Source organism: Microtus ochrogaster, chromosome 16 (genome assembly GCF_000317375.1).
Source record: "Microtus ochrogaster isolate Prairie Vole_2 chromosome 16, MicOch1.0, whole genome shotgun sequence".
Lineage (NCBI taxonomy): Eukaryota > Metazoa > Chordata > Mammalia > Rodentia > Cricetidae > Microtus > Microtus ochrogaster.
This window is the reverse complement of record NC_022018.1, coordinates 30,527,552-30,551,711: the sequence shown is the minus strand read 5'-3', so window position 1 is coordinate 30,551,711 and position 24,160 is coordinate 30,527,552. Positions and strand designations below refer to the sequence as shown.

Below are 24,160 nucleotides of genomic sequence, written 5' to 3'. Positions count from 1 at the left end.
TGCTCTTGTTTAAGTTTGGCTGGTGGCAGCTTGTCAAGGCAGAAAACTGTCACACACGGCTGGCTACTCAATAATCTTAGCACCACTGTTCGCTCAGCCTCCCCAGACAGCCTGTTAGCTCTCCTCTGTACAGAGCTCATCTTCTGGCTTCTCTCAGGGAGGCTAGAGCCCCAGGACTCTCAGCTCCTCCTGTGTTCTCTAGCATCCACCCAACTAGACGGTAGGTTCCTCAAATCCACCCACACAAACACTTCCATCCCTCTCCTCATCCTTTCAGCTTGCCCTGCCTTATTCTAGTCCCCAGAAATGCCGGAAAGACAGTGTCCAGATGATTATTTGGCTAGTCGCCTAATTTTAGGAGAATGTTCTGCCTAGCAAGATCTGTCCATGTAACGATTGCTAGGAGCCCTGCTTACTGCTTGTAAGACACCCTCAGACTCTCTCCCATGATACACGGGTAAGGCATACTTCAGGAACATACACATTCCTCTAGTTTTGTGCTTTATACTTTCCTCACTGAATATGCAGGCAGGAGATTCCCTTCAGCATGCATCCTGTTCGCCGCCTTTACGCTTCTGTAGAAATTGGACTCTGGTTTGGGAAATTGGACCACAGACCTTCTCATTCAACATCTAGCCCAGGAATTAATGGAAGAAAACTTCCCTGTATCTTTCAGCATGAAAATTTTAAACCTTTATCTGTGTCCCATGTGTGTCTTTTTACTACTGTACCCAAGACAGTGTTTGCCAGGCACATGAGAAGGAAAACTGTATTTAACTTACTCTAGTGCCCTAACAGACATAGTGGAACTTATATCAAGATCATGGTCTTTGCTGAGTTTGTTCATGCTTGGCCTTTCTAGCCTTGTCCTGATGAACTCAGAATTTGTTATACTGCCTCTGTAGGAAAGGAGTTGAGGATAGTAATCTCCACCTTAAGCAACAGAGATCAGCATGGGGAACAGCCCCCAATGCTGACCTGGGTCTGACCCACTAATAACTACAAACCATTACTTTACAGAAACACTGAGCCAGTTTTACTTTCCATCCCTACAAGTAATTTAGCCACTTAATTAGGCAGATCCCAGAGAAGAAAGACACCAGCCACACAGAGCAGTCTCAGCACAGTGTGAAAAGAGATAATTAGCAGGATCTGAGACAGGGCAAGAACACCACAAAGGGTTATAGAGAGAATCAGATCTGGCACAAAGACCAAAATAAGCACACAAACAAACAAACAAGACCAAATGGACAGAGGGAAGAAGTTACTAGAACACATAAAGAGGGTTGCCTGCTAGGCCTGGGGATCCGCAAACTATATTTTCCTTTCTCTGTCAAAACTCTGGCTGAAGCTGGTGGGCAAGGGAGTGTGGGCACAGGCCATGCAACTCACCCTCTAGTAGCCTGAGCACAGTGAAAATAAATGGAACACAGGTGACAAACATGGCAATAGCCAACCCAGCAAATAGAAACTCCACGCTAGGAGTATATACCAGTGGTAGAGTGCTTGCTCTACTTCCAGAACCACATGCACAGAAAGAAATTAATATCAAATCTGACAAATAGAAAATAAATAATTGTTCTACTAAGATTGCCCCTCTAGACTAAGAGTTCAAAAACTTTTGTTCTTTTCTTTAAAGACAGTGAAACTACCATGTCAGTGCCCACATTCTCAATTAAAAGATGGCAACGTAGTCTTTTGCTGTCATTTTACTTGATCTTTTATTCATCTTAGATTTCTTCACAAGTAGTCTGAATGAAAGGGGGCGGGGAACCTTGATGTCATTTTTGACCAAAGTCTTCTCACACAGGAAACAGCAGGTGTCATGATGTCTTTACTGGAAGTGGAGCAGCTGAGGAAGGAAATGACCGGAAATGACTATCTTGGAGTCCTATGACTATAGCTCTACTGAGATCATCGTCTGTTACCGTCACAAACGGGTCATCATCCTCTCCTTAGCCCATTCTTGGATTTCTGCTTTTCCAAACACGAGGTAGATGATTAAGCCACACTGGCTAACAGCAAACAATAAGAAAAAGAAATTCCTCCACCCGAGGTCAGGGTCCTGGGAATACAAAACCCAAAATACGTATGACTCTTTTTCCTCTCTTTTTTGATGAAACTGAATCACTAGTTCAGATGACAGTTTCCAGGGGCTTTCCATGCCGAGATTCATTTCCTACAAGTCTCTTGATCGTTAGATAAAAGAAATCCAAAATATACTCAAAATGTTCTACGTAAGAGAGATTTGGAGACCCTCATGGTTGACCTACAGAGTTATATTTGTCATTATTATCAATGTGTCATACATATTTTCTGTTGCCCAACCTTGCCTACATATGCTATGCTAAAACCCGTTCAAATATTCTTCCATCAAATGTTATGATGTGGTAAAGATATTCTAGGCGTCAGAGTTCTTTCCTCAGATCAGAAAGACTCAGTGTATCGGATTTTCAGTTAAAGCATCAGGAGATGAGGGTGATGTTGTTAATTTTCATACTTGTGTTAGAATGAAAAGCTAAACAAGATTGTGTTGTATAAAATGCTTGTCATACATGGTCAGGTGGTAGTGGCACATGCCTTTAATCCCAACACTCAGGAAGCAGAGGCAGCAGGATCTCTGTGAGTTCGAGGCTAACATGGTCTACAGAGTGAGTTCCAGGATAGCCAGGAAACATTGTCTGAACAAAAAGTACTTGTCATAATATCAGCATGTGGCATGCACTTAACATGCTTCCTCTCCTCTCCTTCCCTGCGTGTGATTATTTACACAATGAAAATTCAGCCTCAATGACTTGGCAGATCAGCATGGAAATCATATAGGATTGTTTCCCATTTCAAATGGGGATTATGAATGGAGCTGTGGTTAGTTCTCTGACTCCAGAATGACCTCAACTCTGGTTCATTCTGCTCTACACTTCACGGTCACCCAAAATTCAACACTATTTTCCAACCTTTGACTATACGCTTTAACTATTATCACTTTTACAAATGCACGTGGTATTGTAAAAGTCTGTATTGGCATGAAAATTACCTGATCGAGGAAAAAGCCACCAATAAGGGGTACCAGCACAGCGGATGAATGTGCCAATCCTCTTGATGTTCCCATGAGAAGGCTGGCATACCTGTGGGTGACAGGAATGTCCCAAGCTAAATCCAGACATAGTTGACATTATCTTTCAGCCCTGCTTTATGTATGAATCCACAGTGTAATTACATCTAAAAGGACTTGGGCGTTGTATATTCAATGTGAGGCAATATGATAAGTCCACACCTTTCCACCCAACACACCACAGGCCCATCTATGGTCCATGCTTATGATTTATTGTTTTCTATTCTTTGAGACCCCAGAACACTATAGATCACCCTCCCTTCAACCAGAAAATGTGAAACTAAGAGCAGATGTAAGAGTCCTACCTTGGGGCAAGGTCTAAAGCATTGATATAGATTCCGGACTGACACAGAGGGGCTAGCCCACAGGAAAGTGTCAGAAATGCAATTGTTGTGACATAGCTGAACTGGATGTAGGGCAGAGACACAATGAGGGCTGCTGAGGGAAGATTTCCTAGGGAGTGCGGAAGAGAGAATCCAAGAGTGAGATGCAGTCTTTGGTTGTTGAATACTTAGAAGTCATTCAACCCTCATACCCTGTTCTTACCTAAAACTGTAAGGATTTTCCTTACAGTTACGAGCCTAAAATTCTTGCTCAGAAGAAAGTCAGCCAGCAGGCCTCCCAGGATGCCAACGACCCAGCCAATGAAAAAGGGAAGAGAAGACAGGAACCCATTCTGAGGTGAAAAGACCATAATTCTGAGGTGAATGACCATAATTAAGGCAGTGACAAAAACTTGTTGCTAATTCCCTCAGGTCATCCTGACTCTTGGAAAGCACCCTTTCTTGGGAATCCTGCCCACCTCTTACGTCATGCCCCTAGCAAGATTGCTGTCATTGGTTTGAAAGATCAGATTATTTGGGGTCATGAGGGTAACGCCCTGCAGATTGAATGATTTATGACACCTGAGTAGCAGAGCAATCATGCAAACACAAGGAAGGAAAGGAATGAAATCTACTCACGTCTCTGATGTTAATTTTGAACACATAACTGATGTAGGTTGGGATGTATACTATATAGGTGTTAACAAGCCACTGGTGGGTTGTAGTGCCAAGACACATGGTCCAGAGTGGCAGCGATTTGAGCATGGCTTTGATGGGAAGCGATTGCTCTTCTGAACTGATCTGAAAGCAAAGGGTCTGAGTAGTAAGATCAATATAAGGTTCAAAGTCTCTGCCCCCCTTCAGAACCTAGATGTGGATGCCAGGTTTTTGCAGAGGTTGGAGGTTTGATGAGTACCTGTTGGTGAAGGGAGGATAAGATGTATTCTTTCTCTGAACTGCTTATCCACGGGTGAGAGGCAGGGTCATCATAAACCAGGATGAACCAGAGAAGGGAGCAGCCACAGCCAAAACCTCCTGTGAGCAAGGGGAGAGTTCGTCAAAGAGCTCATTTTGCCTTTTTTCTTTTTTAATTTTTGTAATAGTCATTGCACATAATGTTGGTTTTTAATAATTACTTTTAAATGTACCATGCATTTTGAGCATGTCAGCTTCTTCACATCCTCTCCCGAGTTTCTCCTCCCTCTCCCCTCCTACCAGTTACTAATCTCCTTTCTCTGCTGCCTGTCTGATTTTATGTAGATATATGTATGTGTGACCCATGTATGTATTATGTATGTATGCATACATGTAAAGATAGATAGACAGATGTAATTTACAAAGAATTTTAGTTCCCACAAATGAGAGAAAATATGTGGCTTGTTCTCTGTATCTAACTTATTTCTCTTACTATGATTTCCAGTTCCCTCCATTTTCCAGAAAATGACGTAATTTCATTCTTCTTTCTGGCTGAATCAAATTCCACTGTGACTTTGTACATTTCCTTTATCTGTTCTCTGTTGCTGGCCATCTAGGCTGGTTCCATGCTTGGGATACTGTGAACAGTGTGACAATAATTGGAAATGTGTGCTTTCCCAATTATATTCTTTGTTCTGGGCTGCCTTAGCCTCCTTTAGGTGTTTTGAATGGCTTGTTCTCATGTTGGGACATTTTCTAGGAGAGGCCATTGCCAAAGCTCATTCTGAGCCCTCCCCAGGTCTCAAACAAGCTGTCTAATACATTTCTTTACATTTCTTAGTCTCTCGTATATGGGAAGACCTTAGGGAGAGCATAATACTTAGTGTCAATATTTTCAGTTTTAGCCATTTTAATAAGCACATGGAGGTATCCCATTGTACTTTTGCTTTTCATGCCGCCATGATTAAAGGGCTTAGTTAAGCCCCTGGCCACAGGTCTGTGCTCTCTTTGTGTGTATTTGGTGAAATGTTTCTGCTTAGGTTTCAATGGAGGGTTTTGTATTCTCACTGAGTTTTGAAAATTGTTTACAAATTTTAGGAAAACAAAAACAAATAATTGTTTTGTAGATATTTTCCCCTTGAGCCAATTCGTCTTTTTATTATTTTAGCAATCTCTTTTGGAAAGGATTTTTTTTTTTAACTCTGTGGATATCCAATTCATCGATTTCATCTACTTTTAGTGACTCATACCTATAGTGTCATATTTAGGAATTCTTTGGTTAATTAAAGAACAAAGTATTTTCTTCTGAATAATTTTTCCAGATTTTATATGTAGGTCTGGTGTTTGTGGATGGGGGTGAGGGAATTGTCTTCCTTGATTTCTTTGACACAGGAATCTCTAACTGACTTTGGAGCTCACCAATTTGCCTAGGCTATCTGGTTAATATTTCTTGAAGGTTTTTGTTTCCTTACCCTACTCCTGCTTCACAGAACACTGTTTTGAGTTGCCCAGACTGGTCTCAAGCTTTTCCTTGAACTTCTGATCATCCTGTCTCTGCTTTCTGAGAACTGGGATTAGAGCCATGTGCCACCACACCCAGTTTTCCTAGAAACTGAACCCACGGCTCCCAGAACTTTATCAACTGGCCTACACCCAAACCTTGTTCCATCAGTTCTTGCATGGCACATTTGGGGGCTTTGCTGTTGGGTGCATGCGCATTTCCGATTGTTGTGTCTTCTTGGTGAACTGGTAATACTCCTTATTGTCTGGTATTAATATATCTACCCAATTACCTCTTGAGTAGTTTTCATGTTTCTTGGGCCCTACAAAGTTTCAAGAACTGACAGTAACCCATCTCTGTCCTTGGATACTCGCCGACTGGAAGGGGAACAGGTGTGTGAACCAAACAAGCTGATACGAAGTTTGAAAATAAAATGCAAAGCCCCCTCCAGTGGCAATGGTAGGTGAAGCAGCACTTTCTTGGTTTCTAGTTAAATGGATGTCTTGGGGCCAAGAGTGAAATTACCATGAATTATTCTCAGTGTTTGATATTTTCTTTTCATTGGGAAACTTGAGAGTTGCCCAGGATGCTGCCCCCTTGCTGTGTTTAACCAAAGACAAGCCTCATAGGTACACTTACCTCCCTGGATTGCCTTCTTATCTCTTAAAAAGCACTGTTCTGCAGGCCTTCCCCTCCTGCCTGCAAGGCACAGTGCATCTGTGTCCACTGAGCCTTAGGGCAGGAGAATAGTACTTTATATGAAGCCAGAGGATTTCCACAATTTAACTAGCAAAGGCTATTTCCTTGTATTATGATACTTGGCTTCCCTGACATTTTTATATTTGGACTCTCTTCCTTCAGTAAAGTACACACAGGTGCACAACTTTAGAAGAATATTACTGAATAGCTCAGAAGCCAGCAACTTACCAAAGATATAGAAGACAAAGGGCCATCCAAGGGCTTGGATAATGACGCCACCCACAAGGAGGACAACAAAGATTCCTAATACCATTCCTGTAGAAAGAAAGGAACAGGGTAGTGGGACCCCTGCCTTCTACCAGACAGATATCAAGGGCTGACAGATGGAACATGGAGACATGCCACCAAACCACAGAAAACCATGTGCAAATGTAAAACCTTCAGATTAATCATTTAATTTATATACTTTCTGAAAGTCTTTTGTTTTCCCCTCAAAATCCCCAAATGACATTACAAAAGACGGTCATACTTACTTCCATGCTGTCTTAATTTTCAATGATTTACATTTATTATTGAATAAAGCACCTGAATAGTCAAGGTTGTTGTACACCCTCCAATTCTACCCCCTCATCCTTCTGAAGACAAACATCATGCCAATTTATTGTACAAGAAACAGTCACTCATCTTCTTTTCTGTGCACTTATATGCTGTTTATAGAGATACATACATTCATTCTTTTTGTAAACACATTCATGGAAAGCTGATTTCTGCACAAATATGCTAATGATAGTGTTTCAATTTCTATAACTTCAAAGAACTCTAATATATGTCAGACATAATCCCATTTCACAGCTTTTCAAATATTTCTAAGCAATCTCACTTTTTATGTTTAGTATTCTTGTCAAAGTCTATGTGTATGAAGTTATTTTAAAATAAGTAAGATGATAATGGCCCAAGGGTGTCAGTCATCTTTAATTTTTTTTATTTTTTAATTACATTATGTATGTGTGTGCAGTATGCACGCACATGACTGAAATGCTCGTGGAGGCCAGAAGAGAATATCAGATCCCCTAGAGCTGCAATTATAGGTTCGAGTACTGGGAATGGATTTGGGTCCTGGGCAAGAACAGTACATGCTCTTAACCATGGAGCCATCTCCCCGGCCCCAACAGTCATTTTCATTGAACAATAGTTCTTACAAAGATCTCCATTGCACTGAAGATTCTAATTCTAAACAGGAATTATTACTCATTTCTGAATATGAACATAATTTGTATAATAGCATATCAGAGGTGGACTTGCTAGATGAAAGGCTATGTATATTTCAAATTGTGGTAAATACTGTAAGAGAACTTTGTTGAAAGCTGTAGCAGCTTAAATCCCCCAACATTTTTCTTTCTCATCTCCTTTATAACATCTAATATCTTGAAAAAAATTTTAAGCACCTGTCTTCTAGTATAAATAACAAAAGAGCCCTCACTTTAAACTTTGTTCTTTGTTGTGAGGTACAGTTTTTTCCTGTTTATCAACTTTATTGTTTGCTGTAGAATATCAGTTTAAAATGCATTACATTTGTTTATGTTGTGAAATATTTATTTAATGATGCAGAGATGTGTTGCATTCTTTCACAATGCATTTGTTCAACTCTGTAAAACAGTGTTACTTTGCCTGTCTAAAACACCTGATTGGGCTAATAAAGAGCTGAATGGCCAATAGCTAGGCAGGAGAGGGATAGGCAGGGGCTGGCAGGCAGAGAATAAATAGAAGAGAGAGAAGAAAGGAGTGGGAAGGGGAGGAGGAGAAGAGGACACCACGGACCAGCCATTCAGTCACACAGCCAGCCAAGGAGTAAGAAGTAAAGAAGGGTATATAGAATAAAGAAAGGTTAAAGTCCAGAGGCAAAAGGTAGATGGGGTAATTTAAGTTAAGAAAACAGGGTGGAAACAAGTCAAATTAAGACCGGGAATTCCTAAGTAAGACTAAGTCTCCATGTGATTATTTGGGAGCAGGGTGGTGGACCTCCAAACAGTAAGAGGGGAAAAAAAAACAACTGAAATTGTTGACTGTCTTTTTTCTGTTTCTCCCATTTGCTTCCCTTTGTCTCAAGCTACAGACTCTCTGTGCATTGTGAATAATCCCCGTGCACGTGGGCAGACGTTCTGCCATCTTTAACCTTGTTGACATGGTTGTGTTTCACAGTCAGCAGTTACAGACAGCTGTGGAGTCAGATCTAGGGCCTTCCAAATTTACTCTTTTGCCTAGACTGCTTTTTAACCTACACCACAATGTAGAAATAATTGTTTACACATTCTTTTCCCTTTATTCATGTTCATTGAAGCATATTGTCTGTGTTATTTTATTTAAATATTAACAATCAAACTTACCTGTAATCAAGAATGGCCAACTGCAGTTAAATAAACTTCCCCAGGGTTGGGGCTTTTCCTTTTAATAACAGGAAAGGGGGCATTTGAAAGACAATACCAAGCTCCAGGGTGCATGTATAGAAAGCTGGAAGAGGGTACCCATTCTACCACCAGGTTCACCCAATCCATATCTTTCCCCTAAATGTCTGCCTTTGCCTCGATTACAGTGAGGGGCAGACTCCTCTTTCCAGCCAAGGTCATGCCAAGGTCATGTCCTTTCTTGTGCTCTTGACTTCCTCCCCTCCCAATCTGCTTCAAGCCTGGGCTCTTAAGTGTGCAGCCTCTCACTTCTTCCCCGTCGCTTTCTTCTCTGCTCTTGACTCTTCCCCGACTACATGCAATACCAATAGCATGGGATCCGTGTTGGAAATAAAGCCCACGTTCTGTGTTCTGCTGCATAGCGACAGGCAGAGCGTCAAGAATGGGAGCGTACTATGTTTTAAAGCAATCTGAAAGGGAGAATTTTGAAAAATTTCACTACAAGGACGTGATCAGTGTTAGCAGAGATAGGCGTGCCTGGATTTGAACGTCAGTACGTGTTGACAGGTACTGAAATATCTCATAGCATCTCTTCCTCATTTTGTATCTTAAGACTGATTTCTCAGGAGTTTCTTTAGCATGGGCATTGATAAGTATTTTACCTTGGTCCCTCTGGGCCCCCTTTAAAGGACCATGTATCAGCAAATCACTGCAAAGGCCTGGGCCAGTCCTCCATTCTGCTCCAGTTACTCAAGAAACAAAACGGCAGTTATCAGGATCTTTAGCTGACCTCCTCTATTCCTCCTTGTGTTTCTTCCATACAAGTAAGTGACTTTGGCCCAAGATGCCTTTCCTCTGGGGACAGTCTTGCTTGAACTTTAACCCTATTTTCCATTACCACACCCTTGGGGCAAAGGCTGATGAAGTAGAAGAACAGAGGAAGAAGATTTAGGCAGTTGAGCACACATGGTCCTTGTGCATATTTGCCTCCTATCTCTCACAAGATAGCTGTGCTGTTCACCTCTCTCTTCCTTCCTCCCTCCCTCGCTCCCTCCCTCCCTCCCTCTCTCTCTCTCTCTTTCTCTCCCCCCTCTTCTTCTTGTCCTCCTCACTCTTTCACCCTCTGTTTTAACTCAGAGTTTGTGCAATGACGGCCTCCGGTTTGGTTTGAGAGGCTGTCTATTTCCTGAGCTCTGGGCCAAGTTAATAAGACGTTTTCTTCTTCCCAGCACTTACTAGCCTTAAGAATGAGCTATGAGTCCTGTTTGACCTGAATTGTTTCAAAGCCCTGTAAGTGGCTGCAAAATTCCCTACCTCTATGTATATTTCGTAGGACTTGAAAACTGTCCAACCTATGACTCACACACCACCTAAATACCCCAGGATAGCTAGAAATACAGACCACCATAAAAATCTTAAACGGACCTAAACATTATGAAATATTCTGTGATTATTTTTACTCATTTTTATTAGCTCTTTGAGAATAGCGTGTGATCTATTTTGATCATCTCTACCCCTCCCGAGTTCTTTCCCAACTCACCTAATTGTTATTTTTAAACGTCCAAGTCCAGTTTGTACTGGCTGTACACTAGTGGACATGTGGCCTTCACTAGAGGGTGGTCAACACACCAGTGTCACATTCTTAAAACTCAGCTCGCCCCTTTAGTTTGCAATGATACTGCATGATGTTTTCATCTCTCAATTTCGTTCTTAAGTGTGAGCTCCGTAGATGGCAATGCAGGGTGACAATGTCAAAGATTTGGCACACCTACAAGGAACATGCAGTGTGTTCTGCACTGGAGGCTGGCAGCAGCCAGGCTCTTTGGGCCCTAGGCAGGTGCTTTTCTGGGGAGAGTATTTTTCTCTAGGGTTCAGGTTAGAGCGATCCTGTCTTTTAACCCAGGCATCACTGTTAGTAACATCACAGTCTTACTGAGGCAGGAAAGTGGGCTCAACCAACCCTGTTTCGGTGGAATTTTCCATCTGCTCTCTCTGTGTCACTCAGGAAGCCAGAAGGGTCCCTATGTTTCCTGAAGACAGAAAAGAATTTTTTTCTGGAGTTCCTCAAACAGTTCCTCAACACCAAAGTCAAGGAAGCCTCTCTGGAGCTTGCAGTGTGTGGGCTGCTGAGATTCCCCTATATATTGTCAGTTGATTTATTTTGGTTCTCCAGGCCAGATAGAGCAGCAAGTGAAAAGAAATTGAGTTACTAGACTCTTGGATGTCTAGTAACTGTCTTTATTATAACTTTGAAAAAAATTTTTTTTGTTTCAAGTTTGTTTTATTGAGTTAAGGGCTTGCCGCTCACTGCATAGCCCAGACTGGCCTTTGTGGCACTCCTCCTATCTCAGCCTTCTACGCGTTGGGATTACATGCAGTAACCATCCCATCCCTTTCTCATGCATGCATTTCATGCCCTATAGTCTGGGCCAGTCCCACAGCTGCAATACTCATGTTCTCCAGCTTCTTATTCCCTGGTTTTTCTTGTGTTCTGGGGTCACCTCACAGCTGAGTAACTGAGGTGAATTTCCTTAGTTTAAACCGGATGCTCCCTTTCTGTCAACTAATGTAAACTCCTGTGACTCACGCCGCTTCTCACCATCCTGGGATTCTGAGGGGGTCTATTAACAGCAGGCCCCTTCTAAAGTGTGTGGTGGTTTTGGACTTGAAGAGCTCTTGACCACCTTTGAACACATATGCTACCTGCATCACTACGCTTTCCTTACCCAGTGCTAGTCTTGACAGTGGCCATTGTTAATTTGTACCATGTATTTGCCACTTTCTCTACTGTAAGTTTGGTAGGTTTCTGCCTCCAGAATGCCCATGATGGGCACACTTCACTGACAGGCCATTATCAGAAAAGAGTTCTCAGGAACTGGGAAGATGGTTTCGTGAGTAAAGGTGCTTGCCGCCAAGCTTGACGACAGGAGTTTGATTCCAAGAACGCACATGCTAAAAGGGGAAGACTGGTTCTTGGTAGCTGTTCTTTGACTTCCAACATGTGCTGTGATGTGCACGCATAACAAAGAAGTGAATGCAATGAAAACTTTTTAAAAGATATTCTCAGAACAATATAGAGCAATCCCAAAAAAATCACTAAGTTGAAACCATGTCCCACTGAACACAAACAAATATAAGCTTTACACTATTGTCAGGAATTGTTATGTAAAAACTAAACTGGACAAATTCATAAAAACATGGATAATTGCTTTTACAACCAGTCAGTGTGTTGAAATTAAATCCCACAAAATAAAAGTGATTGATTTAGAGACATAAAAAAACATTTTTAAATGTCAGAAATCATACCATAAACAGAGTTATGCCACAAATCACAACACAGACAAAAACGTCATGTCACAAATGAACACACAACCCAAATAAAGTGTTGGCTTTCTTAATTTGTATAAACATTTCATTAACATCAAGGAAAAGATAAAGAACTGGTCAACAGAAAAAAATTGTTTAGGAGCCCAGTGGGAAGCGTTGGGTGGCCAGGCACCTGTCTGGACTGTACTTCCTTACCTGACAGAGCAATGCTGCATAACCGACTGCGTTCCTGTGGAGGAGCCCATCTCTGCCAGAGTGCAAACTGACCCCCATAGCCAGCACCCTGAAATAAAGATGGTTACAGCTGTTGATATGATGCCGTGTAGAAATTTACACCCAACTCAGAGTCTAAAAAGTACTTAGTACCTGGGTTAGGTATGGTGATACACATATGTAATCCCAACACTCAAGCAGCAGAGACAGGTGGTAGATCTCTCTGAGTTCAAGGCTAGCCTGGTCTACATTTTTTAAAAAAAGCGAATAAAAGGAAATACTTGGTACCTGGGTAAAGCCCTGGACTGCTCGTGCTGCCAGGAGCAAACCTAGTCCAAGATTGGCAGCCGGTGGAATGCAGAGAGTGAGCAGCGAAGACCCGAGCAGAGCAATTCCGACCACTTTCTTTGTTCCTATCTTCCCGGCCAAGAATCCACCAGGACCCTGCATGAGCATCATGCCATACTGGACAGAGCTGAAGATGATTCCTTGAGTTTGAGGACTCCAATTATACACCGGGGCCTTTGGGAGACACAAAATGTTGTTATGAGCCACACACTGGAAGGTATTTACCAAGTCTAAGAAGCCTCATTAGATCTGAATTTTCTCAATCAAAATTTTTGAACACAGCTAGACCTGGTTGCATAGATCTATATGTAATACCAACTAATCAAGAGGTTAAAGCAAGAAGGACACAAGTTCAAGGCTGACCTGGACTACAAAGTGAGTTCAAGGCCTGCATGAGCAACTTAATGAGACCCTTTCTGAAAACAGAATGATTATAAGAAAGAAAAGAAAGAGCTGGAAAGTAGCTCAGTTGTAGAGCAATTGGTCAAGAATGTGTAAGGCCCTGGCTTCTCTTCCAAGAACTATAAAACAGGGTTTTGAACACAAACTTTAGAATAATAAAGATAAACATGAATAGCAAAAAATTTGAGCTTAGGGGCTGGAGAGAGGGCTCAGTTGGTGAAGTGCTTGCTGTGCAAGCATGACAGGTTCATTCTGATCTCCAGAACCCATAAAGAGGCCAGCATTGTGACTTGTAATCTCATCACTGAAGAGGGAAAAACATGAAAATCCCTGGGACCCTCCGGGCAGTTAGCAGACCCTAGCATACAAGTCTCAGGTCCCAGGGAGAGATCCTGTCTCATGAAACAAGATGCATGGCTCCTGAAGTATGAAACCAAAATCTGGCCTCTGGCATTCACAGACATGCACACAAATGTGTGCAACACACTCACACACAAGTGGGAGCACAAACTTAAATTCTGCATTGCCTACCTTTGCAGAAAGATGCGTTGAGGCTTCATGTTGGTCACCATTCAAGTCGCCGGGAAGCTCTTCGGTGGAGTTATTGACGTGGGATTGGTCTGTGTTGTTGACCATGGCGACCATAGTGATGCTGATGATGGAGTTCTGCGCTATCAATGTGAAGTTGGCGAAATGTGCAAGCAGGGCTATTCCGTAGCGGATGGCGCACAAACTCGGGACTGGGAAACAGGACATAATATCATGGCTTGCTTTATTGAGGCAACGTTAATTTTTCACAAGATATAATAGAAAGCTCGGCTTGGTGGTAGAAGCCTGTAATCCCAGCACTTGGGAGGTGGAGGCAGGAGGACTAGGAGTTTGGTCATCATTGCCTGCTATTTGAGGCCAACTAAAGTCACTACTGGCCATCTGGTGACTTAAATGACCTTTCTGTTTTGGCTGGAATAAGGAAAAGGAGAGTCAAAAGCAGCTGGTAAGTGAACTAAGTCAAGGCACATTTTATACTACAAATGAACAGAGCCTGGCTTCATTTGGGGCTTTCTGTCCTTCCTGTAATACTGTCTCTCCCATTCCTACGTCACTGAATTTTAGGGCTGATGAAATGATTCACAGTATGTAAATTTAAAACTTATATTAAAAGTTAAATATATAACAACATAATGCATAAGCTACATGTAAATTACATGTATGTGCATAGTATGCACAACTAGTGATATGATATAGTTATGTTACATATCGCAGACATAATGTATGTAATATACACATAACATATAATATGTAATCTACATATGCGTGTAATATAATATACACATATGTGATATGTGTGCATATATGTATACGTAATATACAGCTATGCATATATACATATAATATATGTAATATACATATACACCTATATATAATGTGTACAAATAAAATTTAAAGTTTGAATAAGTTGAGGATAACTTTTCATTTAAAATGTGAGATTTAAGAACATGAACCAAGTTTAAGACTTAAGTCCTAGAGAGGTTTCATCATTTGAGAAGTTGACACCCTCAAATGCTAAAAACCTGCTGTGAAGCTGCACTGGAAACAGAACTGTTGAAACAATCCCTGAGTGTGTCTCCAGGAAAATTCCCACCGCCACCCCCCAGATTCCCAGAGCCTGGTGCATTGTCCAAAGTGCTGAAAACACAGGTGTCACGCACCCGTGAGTGACCTGCGAGAATTGTTCAGAAATGGACCTCTGAGGATTGTTGGCTAGATAACCGATTACTTCCCGAGCTCTTCAGGCAACTTTCCACGGCTGCTGGGAAAGGCCGGCAGCATGGCTCTGCTGAGGGGTCCTGGCAGAGCACATTAGGCAGACTGACATGATAGAAAATCACATGACTGTGGAAGCTGTGTTCTCCTGGCCGCAGGTATCCTTTACTGACGGACTTCAGCGAAGGGCACTCTGCAACACTCGCTGCTTCTTTCTTTCCCAGGAGACTGTGGCGTCAAGTGAGCATGCAGAGCTCAGCATCTTCTCAGGGTGTCAAAGAGCTCCCAGGGTCCTCCATGGGCACTTTAGCAGACAAGTATCTGTCTCTTGGGGAAGCCTAAGTCTATCCAGCTCATCCTGCGGCTGAGCAAATCAGTTGGTTCACTTGGGGGAACTTGACAGACCACTCTCCTAAGCCGTGCTCTCCAGTCTAGTTAGTATCTTCAGTTCTTATGGAACACACATCTATTGCTCTCCCTCCGTGTGTAACAGCACACAGCTAGTGAGCCTTACATTCCAGAGAGGACAACAACACACAGTAAGGCAAGACAGTAAGTCTGTCTTAGAGGGTGTGCAGAAAATAAAACAGGAAGAGGCAGAGTCCCAGGGACATTCCCGAGAGTTGATCGTGCAGGCATCTGAGGGGAAGGCACACTCCACTTAGTGGAAATGCCCTGGCGTGGAAGGAGAGAGCCGGCAGTGAGTGTTCAAAGACCCAGCACCAGGTGCGTATGACAGAGGAGACAGCCAGAGTAGAACCAAGTTCTAAAGGTCGTGTGGACTGTCGGAGGGACTGTGGCTTTTATTTTGAGTGGAGTGGGAGCCCCTGGAGCAGTTTGTGAAAGCGTGAGACAGGATGAGGCCCAGAGAAGTTAAGCTAAGCTGCCTAAGGTGCTGCCCTACAGCTCCTGGCATATGCTGGTGAGATGGTAAATGCATGTTGTTACAGGCTATTGTCTTTAAGGTGGTAAGCCTGCAGGGATCAATGGGTGGCATCAATACAGGTTACTTGAATGTATTATTTGACTTCAAGAGAATTTCTTCCGAAGCTATTCTTTAGTTAGCTTTAACTGTCAACTTGATACAGCCTAGAGGCACCTGAGAAGAAAGTCTTGATTGAGACTAGTCTCTGGGCATATTTTGGATGTAGGAGGATCCAGCCCACTATGGGTGGCACCATTCTCTGGGCTGGTGGTCCCAGTCTGTGTAGGAAAGCTAGTTAAGTATGAGCCAGAGAGTGAGTCACCAAGCAACATTCTTCCATGGTTCCTACTACACTTCTTGACTGAGTAAGTTCCTTCACTAGAGATAGTATTGGGTAGAACACCAAGCAGACCTGTCTTTGAGTTCCTGCCTTGATGTCTCTCAATGATAGACTGTAACCGATACGCTAAAACAACAACAACAAACAAACAAAAAACTTCCCTCCTCTAAGTTGCTTTTAATCAGAGTATTTTTATCATAGTAGCAGATATAAATTTAGAACAAGGGGCGAGAGTGGCAAGCATTAACTAACATTTGCATTTTAAAGCATCACAACTTTACTGAGAACAATATAAAACAGCAGAAAAATCTACAGAATGATACCATTATACCCGAAGAATGATTGGGGAAAGGGCATGAAATGAAGGACCTCTGATGTTGGAAGTCCTTCTGTATGTGTGTTGCTTTTATTGGTTAATGAATAAAGAATCTGCCTTGACCTGTGATAAGGTAGAGTAGAGCTAGGTGGGGAAAAACTAAACTAAATTCTGGGAGAAAGAAGGTGGAGTCAGGGGATGCCGTGTAGCCGCCACGGAGAACAGACATGTGGAAACCTTACCGGTAAGTCATAGCCACGTGGTGATACACATATTAATGGAAATGGGTTAAATTAAGATGTAAGAGATAGCCAATAAGAAGCTAGAACTAATGGGCCAAGCAGTGATTTAATTAATACAGTTTCTAAGTGGTTATTTTGGGGCTGAGCAGCCAGGAACAAACGAGGGGGTTCCTACTACAGAAGTCTAAATTACCCTGTTATAGAGAAAAATAATGTTGGAGTTATTTCACATTTACATAAAAGAAAAGAAAACTGGAGATCAGTATGGCAATACTACAGTTCTTGACACTGAAGATACATTTAGGCATTTTTCTTTGTCTTGTTTGGTTTTGTTTATTGGGATAGGATCTTGTTGGATAGCCCAGGCTAGTCTCAAGCTCATGGTCTTCCTGCCTCTACCTTTGCAGTGCTTGGGTACCAGGCATTCACTACCGTGTCTAGCACCTTTTTTCTACTTTTTGTTTACTAAAAGTCAGTTGATGAGCAAATCAAATTTAAGCTGATTAACAAGTGAAAAATAAACCCTTGAGCTCTGACAACTCCCAAAATTTTCCAAAGGCTTTTTCAGTTTGATAGTAATTCCATTTTCCAAAACACTCTGCAGTTTTCTTACTTTACTTAATATCACTTTGATGGAGGAAGGTGATGCTGGTTCAAACTCAGGAACTTGCATATGCTAGGTAAGCCCCCTGCCATTAACATTATACCCCGCCACAGAGAAACCCTGTCTCAAAAAACCAAAAAAAAAAAAAAAAAAAAAAAAAAAAAAAAAAAAAAAAAAAAAAAAAAAAAAAAAACAAAAACTAACATTATACCCCATCTATAGTTTTCTTTAATGTATTTTTCTAAGCCACCTTATCCAGTCTACATGGATCATACTGTTGTCTTTTCACCTAAGATACCCAAGAATCTAGCTGCTCATCCCACCTCTCTCTTTTTGTTTGGGGCTATTCTACATGGTTGTGGCTTAAGTCTGAATTTTTGCCTTAGTCTCCAACCACAATGGCTCCCCTCTGCCAGTCTTTATTTGGTGGAGCCCTTTGAGGGTTGCCATTATGGCACAAGACAAATCACTTCCTCTTTTGCTCGCAATCCTCCACATATTTTCATCTGTATCGAGACAAGAAAACCAAAGTCTCTATTTCACTGAAAGCAAAATATTCATAAATTTTGTCTCAAAATTACCATTTTCAGTTCAAAACCTAAGGAAATAATCCAAATGTGATTATCTAAGGGCTATGTTATTTTACCATAAGACATATAGCTTAATAGTTCTCAGGAATAGTCCAAATACATATAATAGCCAAGTAGCATATGCATTTCATATGTAGATAATAACAAAGGATCAAAATCAAAAGGAACAGCTTAAACATCAGCCACAGGAGGGCTTTTCAGGTAAATAAGTGTGGAAGTTGGACTTGTTAGGATATGTCAAGCATGCCTTGTGTAACATTCTGTTCCCTTCCTTCCTCCAGACAGTTGACCTTTCTGCCTTCACGTCATCGGTCTTCCATCTGGGGAAGGAAGGGAAAGAGCCAGGGGTGGGCAGGGAGCAAGGCAGGCTAGAGAGAAGGAAAAGAACACGTGGATAAAAATGCTTTAATGAGACCCACTACATGATGTGATAACTTTAGAGAATTAAAAATAAATTGAAGAAAAGAAGATTTTGTTAATATTACAAAGCAATACTGAAAGCCATTATCAAATTAAAGTACAGTATGGAGTGTATAGATATAGAACATATAGAACAAATACAGTAAAAATGATATTGGGTGAAGTAAGCTTACAAAAATGTTACATTTCTTGATTTTGGATATTTATGTCATTTGTTACTTTAATCAAGCTATGTGATTGTGTTTGCAGTATTCCATGCAGTTATTAAAGGAATGGGGTGTGAAGCTGTGTGCCGACAGCTTTGTTAACAGTTGTGAAGAGTAAACTCATATGGGTAAAGATGAGAAAGTAACTGGGAAAAACTGGTCTTAGAAGAGTGTGTTTTCTTCTTTCACTTAACTGTGAGATGTGACTTAACGTCACTGTGTTTCAAAGCGAATCAAAAACTTAAAAGTAGTGAAGTCACTGTTTTGTGGGGCTACATTACAGAAGAGAACACACCAGACACTCAGTCGGCAGGTGTACATGCCTGCTTTGTGTAGTGCCCAGCTATGCACAGCTTACCTTTCTGGGAAGAGGTCTTCTTGTCCACCTGCATGTCTAGGGTGTCCTCACTCTGCTTACTAATAGGTTTCAATTCCACTGTGGACATTGTGGCTTTTTCTTTCTGGGTGGCTAGTTTTTGACAGGGGGAAAAAAAAAAGAAAAGAAAGCAGATTCATAGAAAATAATTGGCATGATATTACCTCTTAGGTAAACTTCATGAAGAAAGAGAACTTCATGGGCCACAACAATGAGATCCTAATATGAGAAACATTAAAACAGATTGATCATCATGCATAGCAGTGTTGAGTGGGACTTGCAAAGGGGCTTCGACTCTAGACAATAAAGAGGGTTTCTGATTTTTATAGGTTTTCAGGTTGGTGAGCAAGTTCCACGCCACATGATTTAGTTTGTCCTGGCTTACATACCAGAAGTCAAGAAGGCACTGATAAGAATTAGTATAATTCAAGGTTATTAGTTTAGGGATAGAGTGTGGGGGGTGGAGGAGTGAGAAGTGAGGGGGCTGGGGTTTGCAGCTATAAATGAGAGGGAGACTGAACACCACATCACAGCAAATTTTCTCAGCAACTCTGCCCCAGAGAGCCACAGGGGTGTGTGAGCTGGTTTCTGAGAGAGAGAGAGAGAGAGAGAGAGAGAGAGAGAGAGAGAGAGAGAGAGAGAGAGAGCGCTTGAGGATCCGCGACCTAACAGTTTCCAGGACAATACATAATCCATAGGCGTGAGTTAAAAAGAGATGCCTTTGGTACATTTGAAGAGTGGGTACCAAACAGTCGAAACTGGGCCCGTTCCATCTAACTGGTGCATGGAATGGGATAGAACTGATCAGCATCTCTCAGTTCAACACAATAGGCATCCTGCAACTAAGCTTAGAACTGGATTTAATCACAGGATTTAGCAGACTCACTGTAGAATGCCTGAAGAACTCTGGCTTGGGAGCTAGGCGCTCCTCGGTGCAAATACAGGTTCACAGATTACCTGCTTTGCCAAAGTGACATAGGAGCAAATCGGAATGTCTATTTCTCTGTCTGCTATTAACAACAAAGTCTGCATAAGTCTGCCTAGCAGGTGATACAATTCAAATTCTGTTTTGATTCTGTCCATGAGTTGATCCTATGTCTGTAGAGTTTATTGAAGAACAAACAGACCTCATCTTTTTCACATGGAAAAACTCATTGCTGTGGTATAATATTAGAGTCTCTATGCCATAGGAAATTGCTATGCAGTACACTATGTAGAACTGCAAGGTGTGTGCTGTGTTCAGTGCTCAATTTTACTTAAGGATTAGTTCAAGAAAGGCATCTCATTCATGCCACTAATACCACTAACAAACTGACCTATTGATATATTGTCCCAAAACTTCTATTGTCTTACTCTCCCTCTCCTGCTATTGCTGACCAACTTTTAATGGCAAATAGTAATTGATATTCCCTAGAAATGCTATGAAAATGGAACAATGCAGGACATGTTTTCTTTTTCTGTCACTAGGCATAATCATTTTGAAGTTTATGCATATAGTCTATATTCATGGTTTGGCTCTTCATTATCACTGAACAGTTATTTTAAAATCTGTTTAGTCGAGCTCTTCCTTTGATGAGCAATCTTATTGTTTTTAGATTTTGAGCATTACATTGGGGCCCCTATGGACACCCATGTCCAGGTCTCTGTATGGCCATGTACTTTGGCCTTTTTTTAGAGAAATACCTAGTACTGTATAATTAACAAGTACACATCCATCTTCTCAGGAAGATGGCAAACTGCTCTTCAGTACAACTGTGCTATTTTACATCATCATCAACAGTGTTTGAGGCAGCCACGGGATTTATCTGCATGGTCAGCCTTTGAAATCGAAGGCAGTTCAGAAGGCAGCTAGTTTTTTTTTTTTTTTTAATCTTGATTTTAGTTACACTTCTCTAGTGAAGCTGGGCTCGTTTCATGGCATTATTTGCTATCAATATATCTTCCTTAAGCTTCTCAACATTGAACATTCTAATCCCATAATGTACCATGCAATTTTAAAGTCCAGCCTTTGGTGGGCTGGTAAGATAATTCAGTGGGTACAGGTGTTTTCCACCAAGACTGGTGGCCTGAGTTTGATTCCCAGGGCTCACAGGATATAATGAGAAAAGTGCCTCCCCCAAGTCGTAACATGAACCCCACATTCATGCTGTGGCACAAGCATACCCCTCAATGCACACATGCACCCATAAATTAATGTGTTCAAACTTTTTAAAAATTAGCCTTTCCTTTGATTTCTATAGAAAGTGTTTTGCTTCTCCACTCAAAAACTCCATTCAGTTTTAGTAAGAGACAAGATTAAGACCATGCACCTAATGGTGATACAGTTTTGTTTTCTCAGGCAGAGCAGGGTCTACCCTGTTTTCATGAGCAGTGTTCTCCACTGAGTGGTAGCTACACCTAGCGTTGTGTTCTTTCGTGACGCCAGTCTCTGTGAAGGCAGCTATAGACTTGATTCCAGTTTTTGGGACTCCATGGTTGCCTTCCTCCCGCTGCCCTCAGGTCACACCAGCCTTCTTCGGATGCCCCTATCCCGTTATAATTGTCTCCCCTCTTCATTTCATTTTCCCCCCTAAGCCATTTTGTTCATTTTCTGTTTGCTGATGTTGTGGGTCAAGCCCAGGCCTCCATATATGTTATGGAAGCATTCCCCCTCAGCACTACACTCTGGCCATTGTTCTCATGCATGTGCATGGGGCTGTGCTTATTTACACGAGGATGGGTGTGTGCTCATGCATGCAAAGGCAAAGCTGAGTGTCTTCCTCAGTCATGTTCGACCTTATTGTGTGTGTGTGTGTGTGCGTGTGTGTGTGTGTGTGTGTGTGTGTGTGAGCAGAACTTTCACTGAACCTGGAGTTCAAGGACGCAGGTAGCCTGGCTGGGCAGGGAACTCCAGGGATTCATATGCGGTTATTACAGACACCTGCTACAGCAGCCAGCTTTTCACATGGATGCTGGAAAATCTAAGGTCTTCATCCTTATACAGCAAGCGCTCTACTACTGAGCCCTCTCTCCTGCCCCCTCTCAGGCATTTTAACTTGTGTAAAGTTGGTACCATCTCATTGGCTTCCTTAACCCCAGCATTCTTGCGCAAGCCCAACCCGAACCTTGCTTGCGCTATAGTTCTACCCCCTAATTAATCTGGATGGGACTCTAAAACAATGAACTTGATCGCCAAGCAATGAACTTGATTCAGAACACTATGATAGCCACATTGTTGAAGCATAACTGTCTAAGAAAAGGACCAATACAATATGGGGGACAGGGCATAAATCTTCATGCTGTCAATGAGAATTCCTGGAAAGAATCCTTGTCTACAAAGACTGACTGATTAGAGCTGCAATGATAATTGGGCCAGACACCAATCTGGTCACAGGAGGTGGCCAATTCAAGTCACATATTGGCTATTGGTAAGAGTCTTAGTTGGGGTCATCCTTGTAGATTCTTGGGAGATTCTCTTGCACCCAGGTTTTTAACCTGGGCCCAAAATGCCACCCCCTCCCCACCGTTTCCAGTAGTCTTTCAGTACTTTTCCCCTATGAGCCACCCTTCAACATGATTTCATGTTCCCATTCCCACCGACCCTCGGTCCACTCTCCAAATCTCTTCTAGTTCCCCTTCCCAGGGTGATCTGGGCATCCCCCCGTGAGCCCTCCTTGTTACCTAGTCTCTCTGGATCTGTGGATTGTTGCATGGTTTTCCTTTATTTTACAGATCAGAGAGGCATCATCCAGAAACTGCTGGAAACAGATACAGACCCACAGTCAAACATTAGGTGGAGTTCAGGGAATCCTGCAGAAGAGGGGGCAAAGGATGGTAGGAGACAGAGGGGTCAAGGATACCGCAAGGAAACACAGAATCAATGAACCTGGGCTCACAGGGGCTCACAAAGTCTAAACCAACAACCAGGGAGCCTGCATGGACTGACCTAGGCCCTCTGCATACATCCTATACTTGTGTAGCTTAGTCCTCCTGTGGGACTCCTAACAGTGGAAAATGGGGCTTGTCTCCAACTCTTCTACTGCTTTTGGGAATCCTACCCCTCATATGGGGTCACCTTATACAGTCTTAAGACATGGGGAAGTTCTTAGTCTTACTGCAGCTTGGTGCTTGGTTGATGCTCATGGGAGACCTGCCCTTTTCTAAACAGAAACAGAGGAGGGATGGGAACAAAAGGGAGGTGGGAACAGAGAGGGGTAGGGGGAGGTACCTGGAGGAGAGGAGGGAGAGGAAATTGTGGCCTGGATGTAAAATAAATAAATAAATAAATATATTTTTTTAAAAGGAGTGCAATGATATGGAAAAGACGGGTTCAGAGGCTGATTATTTTAACTTGAAATAGGTTTAGCCTCTTCAGCAGCCATTCCTTGCCCACCTTTGTGCTATAACTAGCATTCCAAGGCCAATAAATAAATTTAAAAAAAAACCTGTGGAATCTAATGACTTAGCAGATTCCTAGCTTCCACTAACCCGAATGAAGTCTATGAATATTATTGGAGAGCACCCAAGGCCTCAGAAAAACTTCCCCCATCTCACTGTACCTGCCTCTTGTGTGTACCCGCCAATGTATTTTAAATTTGTCTTGACTTAAGACTTTCTTTGTTCTGTAAACTATAAGATTCATGAAATGGCTTCTGTGTTGAAACATATAATTTTGGGGCAGCCTAAATCTGTGTTCCCAGACCAGGTCACTCAAATATGGCTCTAGCATAGTCTTGTATTCCCTATAAGGTAAGAGCTGTGTGATTTTTTGCATTGGAAATGCAATAGACAAAGAACTGATTGCTAATGTCGTTTTATCTGTAGTGGTTTTTGTAAAGTGCTAGAACCTTCCAGCAGCTGTCAGGTTAGTAAAAGCTACTACAGCTGGCTGCTGCTGCAAACTCAGGACCCTGGCAGAGTACTTGACCTCAGAGAACTCACTGACTCTCTTCTAGGTTATTCAGTTCAGGAACAGAAGAACTGATGTTTGTTTGTGAGCCATTTTGTCTACCACCTACCATTCTCTCCCCCTCTCTCTTCCACTCGCTCTTCCTTCCTCCCCTCTCTCCTTTCTCTCCCTCCCTCTTCCTTCCTTCCTTCCTTCCTTCCTTCCTTCCTTCCTTCCTTCCTTCCTTCCTTCCTTTCCCTTTCCCTCT

General features: G+C 42.1%; 1 protein-coding gene across 2 annotated transcripts; it reads right to left on the bottom strand.

Moving 5' to 3' along the window:
- Window positions 1-1,702: 1,702 nt before the first annotated feature.
- Slc17a3 (solute carrier family 17 member 3) lies at window positions 1,703-19,105 on the bottom strand. 2 transcript variants are annotated; one of them, XM_005354957.2, is made up of 12 exons: window positions 19,008-19,105; window positions 13,774-13,982; window positions 12,781-13,014; window positions 12,475-12,562; window positions 6,779-6,865; window positions 4,352-4,470; window positions 4,075-4,236; window positions 3,659-3,788; window positions 3,418-3,565; window positions 3,035-3,125; window positions 1,929-2,065; window positions 1,703-1,852 (listed from the first exon to the last, which is right to left on the bottom strand). In XM_005354957.2, the coding sequence occupies exons 1-11, from the start codon at window positions 19,093-19,095 to the stop codon at window positions 1,931-1,933; spliced, it is 1,491 nt and encodes a 496-aa protein (XP_005355014.1). In that variant the 5' UTR covers window positions 19,096-19,105; the 3' UTR covers window positions 1,703-1,852; window positions 1,929-1,930. The 2 variants fall into 2 exon arrangements, with proteins under 2 accessions (XP_005355014.1, XP_013204549.1); XM_013349095.1 differs by having other exon boundaries at window positions 1,709-2,065; window positions 19,008-19,095.
- Window positions 19,106-24,160: the final 5,055 nt, after the last annotated feature.